The sequence below is a fragment of the Trichechus manatus genome, unplaced genomic scaffold, assembly GCF_000243295.1.
Source record: "Trichechus manatus latirostris isolate Lorelei unplaced genomic scaffold, TriManLat1.0 scaffold00030, whole genome shotgun sequence".
NCBI lineage: Eukaryota > Metazoa > Chordata > Mammalia > Sirenia > Trichechidae > Trichechus > Trichechus manatus.
Genome location: NW_004443966.1, coordinates 4,832,295 through 4,848,378, shown reverse-complemented (window position 1 = coordinate 4,848,378; position 16,084 = coordinate 4,832,295). Strand labels below are relative to the sequence as shown.

Below are 16,084 nucleotides of genomic sequence, written 5' to 3'. Positions count from 1 at the left end.
TAACTGTTAAATGAGAAACTATTTTGTTCTGTAAGCCTTCATAGCAACTCAATTGGAAGAGCGTAGCTGATGTCACCGAACTGTGCATGTAGAAATTTTTGAAATGGTGTATCTTTGGCTATGTATATTTTCACCCAAAAAAAAAGGTCAAGAAGGGAGAGGGTTGACATGTTTTGGGGTTGTTAACCAATGTCATAAAACAGTATGTGTACTACTATTTCATGAGAAACTATTTGTTCCGTAAGCCTTCACCTGAAGTACAATTTAAAAAAAAAAAAAAAATTCAAAAAAAGAATTCAACCACAAAAAAAAAAAAAAAAAAAAAAAAAAAAAAATTCAACCAAAAAAAAAAAAAAAAAAAAAACTATTGTGTGGTAACCATTTCATGTGGTTCAATCTAAACATAATAATTACCAAGCAATGAATTGTTCCTTTGCTGTCACCTCTTAAGAAAAAAGATAAAATTTAAGTTCCAAATCTTTGTTCAAGGGCATTCAGGTTTTTCTCTTCCATGGTGATCTATGTGCCTCCGATATCTATCTGTGCGCAGCTTCAGAGAATCTGGAATAATGTGAATTCCTGCTTTCTGTCTTTCAGGAAGAATATGTTCAAGAGGGAATAAGATGGACACCCATTGAGTACTTTAATAACAAAATCGTGTGTGACCTCATAGAGAACAAAGTTGTACGTATTGTGCAACGTTTCTTCTCTGCGCACGGGTTGGCATGAAGCGAGCTTTTGTTCTCTGTCGTTGTACAACAGTTGAAATGATAACGCTGATTTACAGAAAATTTTAGCATCTACATCAATCTTTTTGTGTTTCTGTATATGTGGGAAAATAGAACAGTAGGTTTTATCCTTTTAGTAAATATAAATGTAGGGATATGAATAAAATATCAACTTAACAATGGAAGTTGTTGCTGAATTCTAAGAGAAGACCATTGTCACTTATGTAGATGGCATAGGCTCTGAGGAGCCATAAAACCGCCCCTGCCGTCTAGCCCAATCATACAACTTCTAGGACTTTATCCCTAAGAAATTATTTAAAAGAAAATAAAAAGCAACGTTGGCAGAGACTCCACAGTACTGTTTTTTATAACAGCCTAAAACTGGAAACAGTAAAGAGACCCTTTGATAATACAGTCATTAAATAAACTAGGATATATCAGAGTAGGTGACTGTAACCACTAAAACAAGAAGTATAAAGACTATGTAAAACATGAGAGATGTTTATAAAATGGTGTAAAGTGAAAAAAAGGAAGACACAATAGAATGTGTGCAGTCCGGATGTGTTTTTGTGTAAACGACATCTGTGCAGTTCATAGGGTGAAAGAGACCATTAAGAAATGAGCTAAGGCCGAAGGGAAAAAAAGTTGTTTTTTTTAGGTTTTTAAAGTCAACTTAGTAGTACAAAGAGTAGAAAGCAGATAATAATCAGTGAATGACTTTGAATAAAGCTGCAGGGAATTAAATAGGTTTTTGGAAAATGGACTTTCCTTCATCTTTAAATCTCAGAGGTGACTCCCCGTTTGAGACTATTAATTGCGTTCTTGCTCAAGGGGAAAGTCTGACTTTCAAGATAGTATCGTCAGTCTAGGGAGCTGGATGCTTACTTAGGAAAGGGCCCGATAAGCATTGTATATTTTAGATGTCAGTGATGCGGACATTGGCCTTCTTGGTCCCCTCAGAACCCTCCTGGAATCATGAGCATCCTGGATGACGTGTGTGCCACGATGCACGCGGTGGGTGAGGGCGCCGATCAGACGCTGCTCCAGAAACTCCAGATGCAGATTGGGAATCACGAGCACTTCAACAGCTGGAACCAAGGCTTCATTATTCACCACTATGCTGGGAAGGTATGGCCAGAGCACAGGTTCAGAAGGAAAAATTTATCTTTTCCAATGTCTACCAGCTTTACGCCTTTGGGCTTGTAATCTGTTTTCTCATGTGGCAAATTGTATCAGTGCCCATATAGCTTCATTTCCTCGCTATGTTTTATTCACTTAACAAATAGGACTTATGAAGTTTGGGGGAGGGGACAGAACAAAAGATAGTATCCACCACCGTGCATTCTTTTTTAAGCATGAATCACCCTGGAACATATATTAACTGCTGGAGGAATGTAGAGTCAAAGTACTTTCGGGCATTATTGCCTTTCCTCCTACTGCAATCACAAAAGCAAAAAAAACAAACAAAAAACAAAAAGCCAGTTTGTCATGGTGTCAACTCATGGTGACCCCATGTGTATCAGAGTAGAACTGTGCTCCAGAGAGTTCTCAGTGGCTGATTTTTCAGAAATAGATCACCTGGACCTTCTTCCAAGACACCACTGGGTAGATTCGAACTGCCAACCTTTCGGGTAGTAGCCAGGCACTTAACTGTGCCATCCAGAGACTCTGCCACAATCACAAACCTGGATAAATAAGGGCCAAGAGCTCACTTTTGGTGTTTGTTCTCATCAAAGGCATGAGTGTTGGCTGCCTACTGGGTGCCCGGCACTTTGTGGACACTGGTGATACAAAGATAAGTTGAGGTCCTTGTTCTTGGGGACCTCCTGGTGCTGTGGAAATCCGCTAGTCTCACCTCTCACCCCAAACAGTCCTTTGTTAATCAGGGTCCCTGGTTAGCATGAACTTGTAGCAAATTAGTGCAACCTTTCTGGCACCACTTCTGAGAGAAATTGCAAAGCCTTAGATGACATGGCCCATTGCAATGAACTAATGAACATGAAGGTTTCATTTCTGTTCTGTCTTGACTAAAATCTAGGAGAAGGATTAAATTTATTACTTACACAATCCCAGTGGATCCACTGAAGAAAGGGTATGTGTTCTTTAGAACTGCAGTCCTGGTCATAGGTCATCTAGGTCATCTAGGCTGCCCAGATGCCGTTCATCAGCATCTGCAGGCCACACCCACTAAGTCAGCTCACAAGTTAATATGAGACGTCACAGTCATGATGTGACCATTCAGGATGAAATCTGAAATGCTCCATCAGGAAATAGACAGATTCGGGTGAGACTAGCCTTGTCAGCTCTGGTTTTTGTTCAGTGAAATAAAGTGCATAAAGGATAACGTTAGATCTCTTTCCATTCTTGGCCAGGTATCCTATGACATGGATGGCTTTTGTGAGCGCAACCGTGACGTGCTTTTTATGGATCTGATCGAGCTTATGCAGAGCAGCGAGCTGTAAGTGTTGTTCGGCCTCATCTGACGTGGGATGTTGGTTTGATCAAACTTCAGGTATTAAAACAAATGTGTGGTATTTGAGTGGTCAGCACTGTGTTCCTTTGAGCTGTTTCGGCTGGATTATAACCGGACAAATTGGTTCTTAAAAGAGCTTTCTCTTTTCCACTCTCAGTCTCTCGTGCCCCCAACATTTCCCTGTACTCAAACCCCAAATGCCATCTGCATGCTCTTTACAGTCCCTGACTTCATTCCAGCAACACTGTCAGGGAGAGGTGACCATCCTGGGGCTGGGCTCGGGTGGCCTTTTCTTACCATCCAAGAGTGGGACAGCCTGGTTCTGGGATATTTTGCCCTTGGAACATCACCCCAAAGATTCTCTGTGGTCATTCAGTTTTTAAAAATGGCTAATGGTTTAGAAAGACCCAAGTTAACCTGAATCTCTGAAGCACTTGGGAAATAACTCAAAAACTCAGAGGAAGACACCTGGCTGGGGGTTTGCTCCGAGATCCATTTTAGCTCCTGAGATGCTGTCTAAGCTCTCAGGGTAGAGGTAGTTGTGGTATTGCTCCTTGCAAGCCGCTCGAGTTGAACCTTTTTCAGTGTTAAAATTATTATGTTATCCATGTGTTTTGTTGTTGTTGAGAATATACGCAGCAAAACATACACCTAGTGAACAGTTTGTATCTGTGCAGTGCGGTGGCATTGATTACATTCTTCGAGTTAAAATTCTTTCCTCAGGACCAACTCTGCTGTTTCCTTTCCTCCTGTGTTTCCTGCGAAGGTCCCCGCGATCCTGGGAAATGGGGAAGGAGACATACTTTACGTGATGGGGCCTGGGCGTGCCGGGCAAGCACAGTATTGCACAGACAACAGATTGTGTAGTTCTTAGAGCTGCCTGCACCTAGGAGCTGTCCTTTGCATATCATTGCTTGAGCTCTTACAGCAGTCAGGACGGACTTCTCCAAGTGACGACGGCGAGCCTGACAATTTCAGAAGAAAAGCCCGGCTCCCGGGAGTTTCTGTTGCAGACCATTGTCAGAAGTCGTTCTCCTGTGCTTAGCTGTCTCCCCTCTCCCACCCTGGGCTCCTCTCTCTGGCCATGCTTCCTCGCATTCACAGCCCCACTCTTGAGATCTCAAATTTCCTTCAGTCCAAGACACATCGCATCCATTTGTTTTTCCCTAAAAGGGCCAGGTAAGCGCCAGTCAGGTGCACACTTGCTTCTAGAATTTTCTTTTTTTTTAAATTAAAATCCCTGGGTTATTAGATAGAGAGCTAGTTATGCTTTCACATAAATGCCTGTCATAGAGACATAGCCTATTGCTTTATAACGCATTTACTGCAAAAAATCTATGTTTGTGTCTGGTCAAGTTAGACATAGATTCCTGGAGAGGCTTCCTGGAAAGCTCAAGGTGTCCTCAAGGTCATTTAGGAGGAAGGTGAGTTTGAGTGTCAGATTGATAATTTACAAGGATCACTTTATTCCGTCAGTCACCAAATATTCATTAAGCACTTACTGTGTACCCGGCTGTGCTGCAGACACCTGAGGTACAGAGGTGGCACAGATGTCCCTCTCCTGCCTTGCTGCTGAGGACACATGTAGACAAATGGGGCCTGTTGAGAACTACTGATGACAATATATACGGAAACAGAGCCCTTGAAGTTGCCCATACGCAGAAGCACAGCTTCTCAAGTCAAATGGTTAAAGAAGGAGCCCTGGTGGTACAGTGGTTAAAGCTCTCGGCTGCTAACCAAAAGGTCGGCGGTTTGAACCAACCAGCTGCTCCTTGGGAGAAAGATGTGGCAGTCTGCTTCCATAAAGATTATAGCCTTGGAAACCCTATGGGGCAATTCTACTCTGTCCTACAGGGTTGCTATGAGATGGAATCGACTCAACAGCAGTGAGTTTGGGTTTTTGATTTGTTGGGTTAAAAAGTGCTTGTCTGTGACTGTGCCAGGCTCCAAGATATGCTTAATTTAGATTTTCTGTTTGGGGGTGGGAGGATAGAATGAGTGAGCTGCTGGCATCTTGCGGATAGGACTCTGGGATGCAGCCTCATCCTGCAGTGCGCAGGACGGACTCCCACAACAAAGAGTTATTCAGCACAAATTATCAGTAGTGCCAGGGCTGAGAAGCCTGCCGCCAAGCAAAGCAGTTCCCTGAGCCCCGGTCTGTCTTGCTTGTCTTAACTCAGCAAACCCATAGTGACCTCCACCTGATGTGTTGTAGCATCAAGGTGTATACCTCAATGCCAGTGAGCAAGGAAATCCACACGGCAAGGATTGTTAAAATTATCTCTTTGGTCTTAGACTCCAAGATGCTTGTATCTTAGAATTCTTTCTCCGTGTTTCTTTTGTCGGTTGCTCATTTCCTGGAGTCAGATCTTGATGGCGTGCCCTGCTGGTCAGATGGCATTTCTGGAGCCAAGGTTATGTGCTGCTGGACGACTCTCCCTCCTTTCTCTGTGGAAGCAGGCTGTCAGCCCCCGATGTCCTTACTGATTGCTAATCCAGTCTCTTTCTCCTTTTCCAGACCTTTCATAAAGTCTTTATTTCCGGAAAATCTGCAAGCTGACAAGAAAGGACGCCCAACTACTGCCGGAAGCAAAATAAAGGTTTGTTCTATTCTGGGAAGTTTATAGATTCCTGTAAGAGCTAGGTTTTTCTAGGAAGTCAGGAACAGCATCTCTGGGCCAGGATGAGGTCCGTAAGATGTAAGGGGACCGTCACAGAGATGCCCAGAAGTAATATTGCTGCTTGAGAAAAGGTTACAGGATGCAAGCTGGTTTGATTTGCCTGTACTGAAACCCCAGAGGATAGTAAGCACCTTCACAGCTCACTAGTCAGCAGATAATAATCAGCTTCTTTCTAAGAGGAAATGGCGTTCAACTGAGTCTGGAAGAATTCACGTTAAACTCTCAGAGAAATTTTGTGATTCGGGGCCACCTTTTGAGTTTTGATGACAGTTTTCCAGGCCAGGCCTGAGAATTTGCCAGTTCTGGAACTTAGTGTGCCTCAAGTTCCATGGGGTTTCAGAGGGCAGATTTATGCATCCTTCCCCTCTGGATGCTGCAGGCCCGTCCTCACTGTGCATTTCAGCACATCCGGCAGTGTCTCAGAGTCAGAGGACTCGCTGAGGTTCTCAGTGTCTCTTGGGAGCCCCCCATGGGCAGTACTCCATCATCTGGGCCATTGTGTGGGGAAATCCTTACTCCCTAGTTGAGAGGTCAAGTCAAATGCACTTAATAATGTAACGCTTGCAGAAATCGTCACTACACCATTTTCTAAAACTCATACGAGTTAAATAAAAAGTAAATAAATAAAACCCATTGCCAGTGAGTCGATTCCGACTCACAGTGACCCTATCGGACAGAGTAGAACTGCCCCATAGGGTTGCCAAGGTTATAGTCTATACGGAAGCAGACTGCTACATCTTCTTCCCGCAGAGTGGTCGGTGAGTTTGAACCAGGGACCTTTTGGTTAGCAGCCGAGAGCTTAACCATTCGCCACCAGGGCTCCTCACCAGTTAAATACCTTCCAATTTTATATCCAAAGAGATGGTCGAGTGGTTAGTGGTAAAGGGCTTGGGTCGAACTCGCCTGGTTTCGGATCCCAGCACTGGCTTTAACTAGCTGTGATTGCCAGCACGTGACCTAACCTCTCAGTGGCTCTTGCTTTATCTGTAAGATGGAGGTCATACTACCTATACCAAGGGGTTGCTGTGGTGACTAAAATCAGTAATCCATCTAAAGCATTTAGCGTAGTGCCTGAAACATAATCAGCACAAAATGTATGCCAGCTCCTATTGCATGTACCCGGTCAGTCCCCTCCCTGCCTGCCATCTTGTTCATCCCTGCTTAATTCTTTGTGGATGTTTGTATTTGCACGTTCTTGCTCCCAGCCTAGACTGTGCTTTCCCTCGCACTCGGTGTGCCCAGGTCTTTCCCGTCTTCCTCCACGGTGCCCTCCTGGATAACCCCCAACCTCATGGGCACCATGGTTATTATTGTCTGTCCTGTTTCCTCGATCTCGGAGTGTTCTGTGTGTGCAGCCTGCCTCCCCCGCCTTTGGTAAGCTTTCTGAGGGCTGGAATAATGGAAACGATCGGCGAAAGTTCCCGGCAATGAGAAGATTCCCATCAAGAGTAGCCTTGGGTTTTGTGGAGGAAGTCAGTTGCAAGCTGGGATTTGACTTGGAAGGTGGAGCCCTCTGGGTTCCAGGAACCTCATGTACAAAGAGCGGGAGAAATTGAGTAGCCCTGGGATGGTAGCTGAGGTGGGTTCACAGGAGCAGAGAGTGAGGGAGAGAGCAGATGGAGTTCTCATGAGGCCCAGATATTCGGTCTGTGTGAAGTTTCTGACTGATGCCTTCACTTCAATGTCCTGGATAAGGATTAGCTCTGGGCTGGAAAATCTAGTCACAAGATGGTCACGTTCAGATCCAAGGCCCAGATCATCAAGGTTGCCATGACTCACTTTCAAGTGGTCTGGATTCTCAGCCAAGGTTATTCCCTCTGAAAAAAAGGGGAGAGGAGGCTAGGGGCATTTTTCCCCCACTTGGGAGACTTGACCCCTTTCTTTCCTTTATATTCTTGTCTTATTGAATGCCACAAATCGCCACCTTTCTGGGCTGTAACCGAATGTTTAGGATTTCAAGTCTCAAGCCATCATATAGGGAGGTCAACCTGAAGTCAGCCAGCTTATCTAGCAGGGGTGGACCTCTGCATGTCCCCCTCTCCCCCCGCAATTGTACCATCTTTGGTGGATTACGTGACCTCAGTCAACCCATGTGCTGCCTCTGTGTGGGAGTGGAATTCTCCTGATACAACACTCACAGAGCAGAGAGGCTGTGTGGAGGATTTTCTCCACCTTGAGGGACTGTCTGCATATTCTCCGTTTTCTGCCTTCCTCCAAAGAAAGTGAACAGCTTTCGTCACTGGCAGCATCCACGTACACCAGGCAAAGTATTGGGTTCATTGAATAATAACTGGTGGAGCAGTGGAGAAAGAAGTTCTTAATCCCAGGGAGAGACAATAAGAACAGAATCGAAACCGTGCCAGGAGCCCCACTGTGCCCATTTTATGACAGAGGAAAATATCATATTCTGTCCCCCTCTGCAGTGATGCTGTGTGTAATACTCTGAGCAGGAGAGAGTTTGTGAAAAGCCTGATACTGTAGTCACCAGTTTGCTTCTGGCATTTTACTGCAACCGATCGCGAGGATGGGGCAGGACTGGGCAGCGTGTTGTTCTGGTGTCCATGGGGTTGAAATGGTTTTGTTCCTCAGGCAGGCTCTCTTTGCTCCGTTTTGGCATCCATCAATTCAACAAACATTCGTTGAACATCTCACTCTTACTCTGCACCAAGAATTGTATTAAATGCTGCATATAAAATGTCAGTCTCTGCCCCTGTGGATACTCCTGCAATCTAGGGAGCCGTTCCTACTGGCCCTAGAAGCTTACCAAGTGTTTGGCTTCTAAGTGAAGACTCGTCAAAGTTTCAGATTGAAGAAGCCAAAGAGTTAGGTTTTTTGTTTGTTTGCTCTCCTTCTAATTACTGATAGAAAAAGAAAATGTGCACAATTCTAATAGCTAAATATTTTTCTTACTTAAAAAGTATCAAAAGGAATTTTGAGAGGTGTGTCTCTCGTTGAATATATTTATCCTTATTTGTCTTTTCAGACACCATTCAGACTTCAGAAATTACCGAAATAATTTTTTTTTAACTTAGTTCCACATTTAATAGGGAAAAAAATGCCCTTTAAAGGAAACCAAGTCATAAACAGCCATTAAATCAGTTTTGAAGACAGGGCTTACAGTTATCAGCTGACCACGTCCAAGTGTGTTTGGATGCAATGTTAATAATGGGATGCCAAGTATATAAAAATCTGCAATTTTAAAATGTTATTCTTCAAGACCTTAAGACATATTTATTCTATATTGTAGGATAACCGTTTACCTGGAGTCTAGCAAATGAGAAAGTTCAAAATCACAACACTTGTTACCTCGAGCACTTAAGAACATGTAGAGTTCAACTTAATATTACGATCTTTAGAAGATGTTAGTAAAGAAAGCTACTGTTAGTAACGCAGGAGGGTCATAGAAGGAAGTCAAAGGTAAAGGGCAACTGTTGGCGGGGGGGAAGGTGAGGAAGGATGCCAACAGAGAATAGATTAATAAGGAAGGAAGAGGAGAACTTGGAGTGGAAGTAGCAAAAGAGATTCAGATGCAGAAGGATGCTTCATTTGGGGGATATCTGCAAAAGTTCTAGTAAAATACAAAGCAAAAAAGGTCGAGTACTCGGACCGTTGCTGTCAAGGGGAACTCAATAGGGTGAGACACAAGGACGAGAATAGAAAAGGTCCAAGCAGAAAGGTCACAGCACTGCCTTACCGTCAGCTTATAGGGTTGACGTTTAGACACTACCGTCGTTGCTGCTGCTGTCAGGTTTGCCCCTGCCTCACATCAACCCCGTGCACAATCGGATTGGACAGTTGTGATCCATAGGGTTTTCGCTGGGTGATTTTTGGAAGCAGATCACCAGGCCTTTCTTCTCCCTAGTCTGCCTTAGTTTGGAAGCTCTGCTGATACCCGTTAAATATCATAGCAACAGGCAAGCCTCCACCGACAGACGAGTGGAGGCTGATCATGAGGAACATCGGCCAGGGCCAAGTCTGCCTGGTATTATTTGTCAAAGAATGTTCTGATAGTTGAGAATATAGTTACAACTGAAACATGAGCTCAGATACTTGAAGTGGTAAAAATAAAAGCTTCAATCAAGAATCTGGTCTTAAGTGGGATGGAAGAGTAGACTGAGTGGTGAGTAAGCTGAACTGGCACTTGGTTTGCAGAATGCAGGTGTGGTAGAGCATATCTGAAGGCTGCAGAGTTGAAGGATGCTGATGGAGACAATGAGGATGCTGAGGACAGATTCAGTCAGTGGGTGTAGGGGCTTCAGCTTTGGGGGCTGTGGCTAAATTCACAAAAAGCAATCCTCTTATATTATCTAGCAAGTTGTAGATTTGCAAGTTTTGCATTTTACTCATAAGAAAATTGGGCGAATTCCCTATAAGTAACAAATAGTATGGGTTTATTTTACACATTCCCACTGACACACTTCTTGGAAGTACAGAGCCATGGCCCAATCTCTTGCACCTTCCACATCTACAATATTTTATGGATGTCATTAGGATCATCTTAATGCTATCCCTGAGGTGTTGGCATTTAAAGGAATCCTGAATCCTGGTGGCGTAGTGGTTAAGAGCTCGGCTGCTAACCAAAAGGTCGGCAGTTCAAATTCGCCAGCCACTCCTTGGAAACCCTATGGGGCAGTTCTACTCTGTCCTGTAGGGTCGCTAGGAGTCGGAATCGACTCGACAGCAATGAGTTTTGTTTCAAGTTTGAGTCTTCTGGAAGTAAAATCTATGTTCAGGGTGCTTGTGTATTTTATTAGTTTATAATGTTTTAAGATTTAAAATGGAACTGTAGGATATAATTAACAGAATATTCAGATTTTGGAAACTCCTATTTCCTTGATTATAAATGGGAATATCCTATATGTAGTAACACTTGATTGTGAGGCTTCGCTGAATTCTGTATTGTTGTGGTTGAAAGGAACCAGTGTTTCGGTTTGGACCAAAGATTGCTGCTACAAGGAAACAGACTCTAACTCAGAGCTGCTTGAGATGGTTTAGACTACGGCGCTGTCTAAGTGACGCGGGACCTCTAACAGGGTGGGATGTGTGAGAGACGATGTGGGTGTTTGGACTGCTTGGATTTTTTAAAGTTTTTTAAGTTGGTTGACTTTTAACATCTATTCCAACCTTTGAGATATTAGAGGTCTTCTAGACCAATCCCCTTATTTTACAGATGGGGAAACCAAGGCCCAGAGAAATTTAGTGATTTGTCACATAGCTTACAAAATGCAGAACCAAAACCACAACCCAGGCCTGCTAATAATCTGTGTTGAGGGTAGAATGAGGTACTATCACCCTAAATCTGTTCTGATTGTCCTGCCTACCTTCATATCTTGATCCCTGCTCCTATTAGCGCGTGCCATTTGGAGTTTTCTGTGTAGACTCATGGACTCTACTTGACCAGAATCAGGAGCTTTACAACCACCTCAGCAGAAATCTAAAGTTGACTCATATCTTTGGAAATCTGGAATAATTTCGATGGTTAAGATGTTTGCTGAGATTAATTACCCCTCCACCTGAAGACTTCTGTCTAATCCTAGCTCACCCAGTTGCTTCCTTTTATACCACACTAAATTATCTCCTATCTTTGTTAGGAACGCGATATGGGATTGTGGTTAAGAAACAGACTTTGGTAGCTCACAGACCTGGGTTCAAGCCCCACTTCTGCTGCTTATTAATTATGGCACCTTGAGCAATAGTGTAATACTTTAAGCCTCAGTTTTCTTGTCTCAGATGCAGGAGTAATAATAGTAGCTACCTCTTAGAGTCGCTGGGAGGCATAAATGCAATAATCCACATGTCCCGCCATGATGCATACCCTGTAAAGGCTACTCACCTCTCTTTTGTGCTAGAGAGAAAGAACTATGTCAAATGACATGTAAGCTGAAGTCCCACTTGCCTCTTATGCTGAGTGCAGAGAAGGTACGATAGTGTTCCCTTTTCACCATTTTCTTCAGAAATGCCTGCAAAGTTATTCTTGCCATTTTGGAAATTAAAAAAAAAACTAAAAGTGCTGTTATTAGCAACTCTGCAGTCCCTCCCAAGGGTCAGTTCATGTATTGCAAAGATAGATTTCTTCTGAGGTGCAGTGATCTACATCAGCAATTTACTTTTTCATCACAGAGCTTTGCTTTGGTTATGGAACCTCTGCAGCTTTGTCCTCGATCTCAAGGACTCCGAAGAACGCTGTATTCCAAGCATGTAAACAGAGGACTACTTCTCCAGTGAACACCTGTTGCTGTCTTTGTTTATTGTAGTAAATGTATAACGGGCCAGAACATTGGCCATTTCGACATTCTTCACACGGACAGTTCAGCAACATTAACTTATATTCCTCATACTGTTCAACCATTACCCTTATCCACTCCCAAATTATTCCAGCAACACCAGTGAGCATCTCGCTTGGAATATATGCAGAGCTTTTCTCAAGGGTTTCAGGTTTCCCAAACCCATGAAAACAGAAAAGCCCTAATTGAGAGAGGGCTGTCTTCTGCAAGCGAATCACTTCTGCTCACTTTGTAATGGTTTTCTGGCTTTGGGGATCCCTTTTCACTATTTTCTTTTAGAGGTTTTCTCTCTTCATGTTGATTTGCGTGGAAGGAGAGTTTGCAGATGTGCCCATCCCTGACCCACAGGGCGAGCTCTGCTGTGTGGTGTGGGGGAAATGCTGATGTGAGCACTGCTCCTGTCTTCAAACCAAGTTTGAGATTCTCATGATTTGAAAGACACCAGAAGCAATCCCAGCTTTGTCTGTGTGGCCTTTTCTGCCTGAGCTCAGTTCCGCTTTGGGCAGCCAGTGAGCAGGTGGTGATAGATGATTTTGTAGGAAATGTTTTAGCTTTGAGAAGGAGTAAGTTTTCTAATGCACTGAAAGTGCTCCAACGAAGTCTCATGTTTGAAAAGGATACACTGAGGAAGAAGGTGGATGAAATGGCATGTAAGAGATTGGTAAAATCTGAGTTTTTATGAATCTTGCATCCTTTGACAGTTCATTTCCATCATTGTTAATAGGGTGGTTCTTCACTTAATACGGTGGTTCTTCATTGATCGCATTGCCAGGAAAGAAAGGGCAGGGAAATTTGATGATTTATCCTTGCAAATAATTTGCCAAAAAGAAGTTTAATGAGAACAAAGTAATTGCAAAAGCCCTACATCCATATAAAAATGAACTTAATTTGTCTATAGCTTACGTGCTTCTTTGTACCATGTGAAAAGAATTGTATGAGAAGGTTTTTTTTATTATTGTTTTATTTTCTTAACTGTACTAAAGATGCCTAGTTGCTTTCAAAGAGCAAATTTCAAACACATTCAGTAGTGTTAAAAATCAGTAAAGCCTTTAGAAAGTTGAGTAGACCTTACTTAAGTTCAGTGAACAAATTGTCATAAAGATTAATTTCTACCTATAGAGTTCCACACTACAGTCTCACACGAAAGTGTTCTTTGAAAGTTGGTCTGCTTTGCGGGAAGTTCTTTGTTACTAACTGTTATTACTCTTCCTTCCTAGAAACAAGCCAATGACCTTGTGAGCACCCTGATGAAATGCACACCCCACTACATCCGCTGCATAAAACCCAACGAAACCAAGAAACCCAGAGACTGGGAAGAAAGCAGGTATGGAGAAAATGGCAGATGGGGAGATGGGAGCAGACGTGGGTGGGCTCTGCACATTTTCCCTCTGCCCAAGGTACACTGTCGTGCCCCCAAGGCAGGAGCAATTTAAATTGCCCCCAAGTGTGTTTGCCCTGCCCTCGCGTCTTAACTTTTTCAGGACCAAGCCTATGTATCTCATTTTTCCCCTTTATCTTTCTCTTTTCTTAAAATGTTAGCAGTGCCATTCAGTTCAGAATGAGCAATTTATAATGCTGATCTTGGCTAGTCTGGGGCAGATTTAAAAAAATAAAATACCGCAGAGTCATAATGGTTACAAAATTAGTTTGAGGCTCTGTAGTCTTAGTACACTCAGCTCCTAAACGGTGCCCACAGGATGTGGCCGAAAATGCTTAGCTCGGGTTGAAAGTGAAGGTACGGAGAGCTGGGTACAAGCAACCTATCATTTACTGTTGCTCATGAAGCTACTGAGGACATGCTGTAGGTTCTGTAGTTGCCACTGAAGAGCGTACAGAAGAGCAGCGTGACTGTATCTGGGAGGGAAGGGACCAAAGGAAAGATGTGGGCCACGTGTGTTCACTGGGCCCTTTTCCTCTATGACTTCTGGGCAAGCCTGGGTCACTGTGCCACATCATTGTGCATGTGCAAGGTGCAAGAGATTGGGCCACGGCTCTGTATCTCTAAGAAGTGTCTCAGAGGGAATGGATGAAATACTTTTATTAGGGGCTTGGCCTCTGCAGGATGAAATGGGGGTATTGAGTAAGACATATGTTAAGATGATGACTAGAGAATGTAGATTTTGCCCCTGGCTGGGGGCTCCAGACAAACATTCCTGATCTAACCATCCAGAGGAACATGGGAGGCGGGCTGGGCGACCCTGTCCACAGAGAGGACCCTGGCATAGTCATGTCCCAGGATGTGAGCATACCAGAATTGCTGTCTCTTTTCTCTTTTGGAGAAAAGAAAACAGACTCTTTTAGGGATCAAGTTACTTAAGATTTAACTTCAATGGGAGGACCAGGATTAAAATTCACAGCTGCTAATTACCTCCTGAAGGAGTCCTGGTGGCGCATTGGTGAAGCACTCAGCTGCTAACCGAGAAGTCAGCGGTTTGAACCCACAAACCACTATGCAGAAGAAAGATGGGGCGATCTGCTTCTGTAAAGATTACAGCCTAGGAAGCTCTATGCGGCAGTTCTACTCTGTTGTATAGGGTCGCTTTGAGTCAGAATTGACTTGACGGCAACGGGTTAATTACCTCCTCGGAGGGACATATATAGGTCCATTGCCCATCTTACCACCAAGATTTTTCCTAAGCCATGGCAGACAGATAATACTTGATTCTTTACAGGATGGAAAAGATAAGTAGTAAGGAGAACGCTCAACCTCAAATATTCACTGTCAGAAAGTTCTTCTTTATATGTGAATACTTCATGGTACGGTCTATTTTCTCGTCTTATGAGGTCCTACTACTTAGATGTAGGAGACTTCCATTTTGTCAATCTCCAGTCTTTTTGAATAATCTCATCCATAGATGCATGTCCCTAAGTCTTCTTTTCTATTTAATTGTTGAGATTTTTCAATTTTCTGTAATCTAAGATCCTTCTGCAACAATCGCTGGTAATGATATTCAGGCTCTGATGAGGAACTCACACCTCCTTAGGTGATCAATCCATCTTTGGATGATTTTCACTTTTACGAGGCTCTCACAGTCATTCTCCAAGGCAGTTTTTCCCTGGTCCTGGGTCTGAATCTGCCATAAGAATTATTCTCATTACTGTTCTACTTGACAGCTCTTCTGATGGTTCAGGAAGTCAGGGTGGCCATTGTGTTTCCCTCGCATCTTCTACGGGCTAATCACTCTCAGTTCCTTCAGCACTTCCTCTTGGGACCGGAGTCCAACCATTCTCCATCTTGGTCATTCTCCTGGACATAGTTTGTCCTCTGTTTCTTTGAAATGTATAGTAGCTCAGTTTCTCCTTTTTGGCCAAGAGGGAACCAGCATTGTGATATCTTCCCACCCGTAGGTAGAAGAATGTTCTTCTTTGCCCTCTTAACACTGGTTCTCAAACTTAAGCGTGCATCAGAATCCCCTGGAGGGCTTGGTAAACCCAGATTCCTGGGCCCCCCTTCCCGAGAGCTTCTGATGCAGTAGGCCTGGGGTGGCACTCAAGAATTTGCATTTTCAAAAAGCTCCCAGGTGCTGCTGGTGCTGCTGGCCTGGGCACCACACTTTGAGAATCACTGATCCAGAGCAAAGGGCTAGACTGGGATGTGGAAAACCTAGGTCCTGGTGCTGGCCTCATTTTTGAGCAAGATACTTAATCTCCCCAGTCCTCAGTTTCTTCCTCTTTAAACTGAGAGGGTCAGTCTAGAATAGGATCTCCAAAGAAGCACCCTTTTCTTTTTTAACTTTATATTACAGAAAACTTAAAAATAGAATCATATTATGAATCCCCATGTACTCATCACCCAAATTCGTTAATTACAACTCATGCAATCTTGTTCCAACTCTATCCCCACCCATTCCCTCCTTTCTGTCTGGTTATTTTCAAGCAAACCCCAGACATCATGTCCTTTCACCTATAAATATTTCA

At 43.5% G+C, this 16,084-nt stretch overlaps 1 protein-coding gene across 1 annotated transcript in view; it reads left to right on the top strand.

Moving 5' to 3' along the window:
- MYO1E (myosin IE) overlaps nucleotides 1-16,084 on the top strand; it is a 209,863-nt gene that overhangs the window by 139,902 nt on the left and 53,877 nt on the right. The window contains exons 13-17 of the mRNA XM_023729854.1: nucleotides 598-684; nucleotides 1,689-1,856; nucleotides 3,101-3,186; nucleotides 5,720-5,801; nucleotides 13,384-13,490. Of these exons, the coding sequence (XP_023585622.1) occupies nucleotides 598-684; nucleotides 1,689-1,856; nucleotides 3,101-3,186; nucleotides 5,720-5,801; nucleotides 13,384-13,490 (530 nt within the window). The remainder of the gene's footprint in view (nucleotides 1-597; nucleotides 685-1,688; nucleotides 1,857-3,100; nucleotides 3,187-5,719; nucleotides 5,802-13,383; nucleotides 13,491-16,084) is intronic.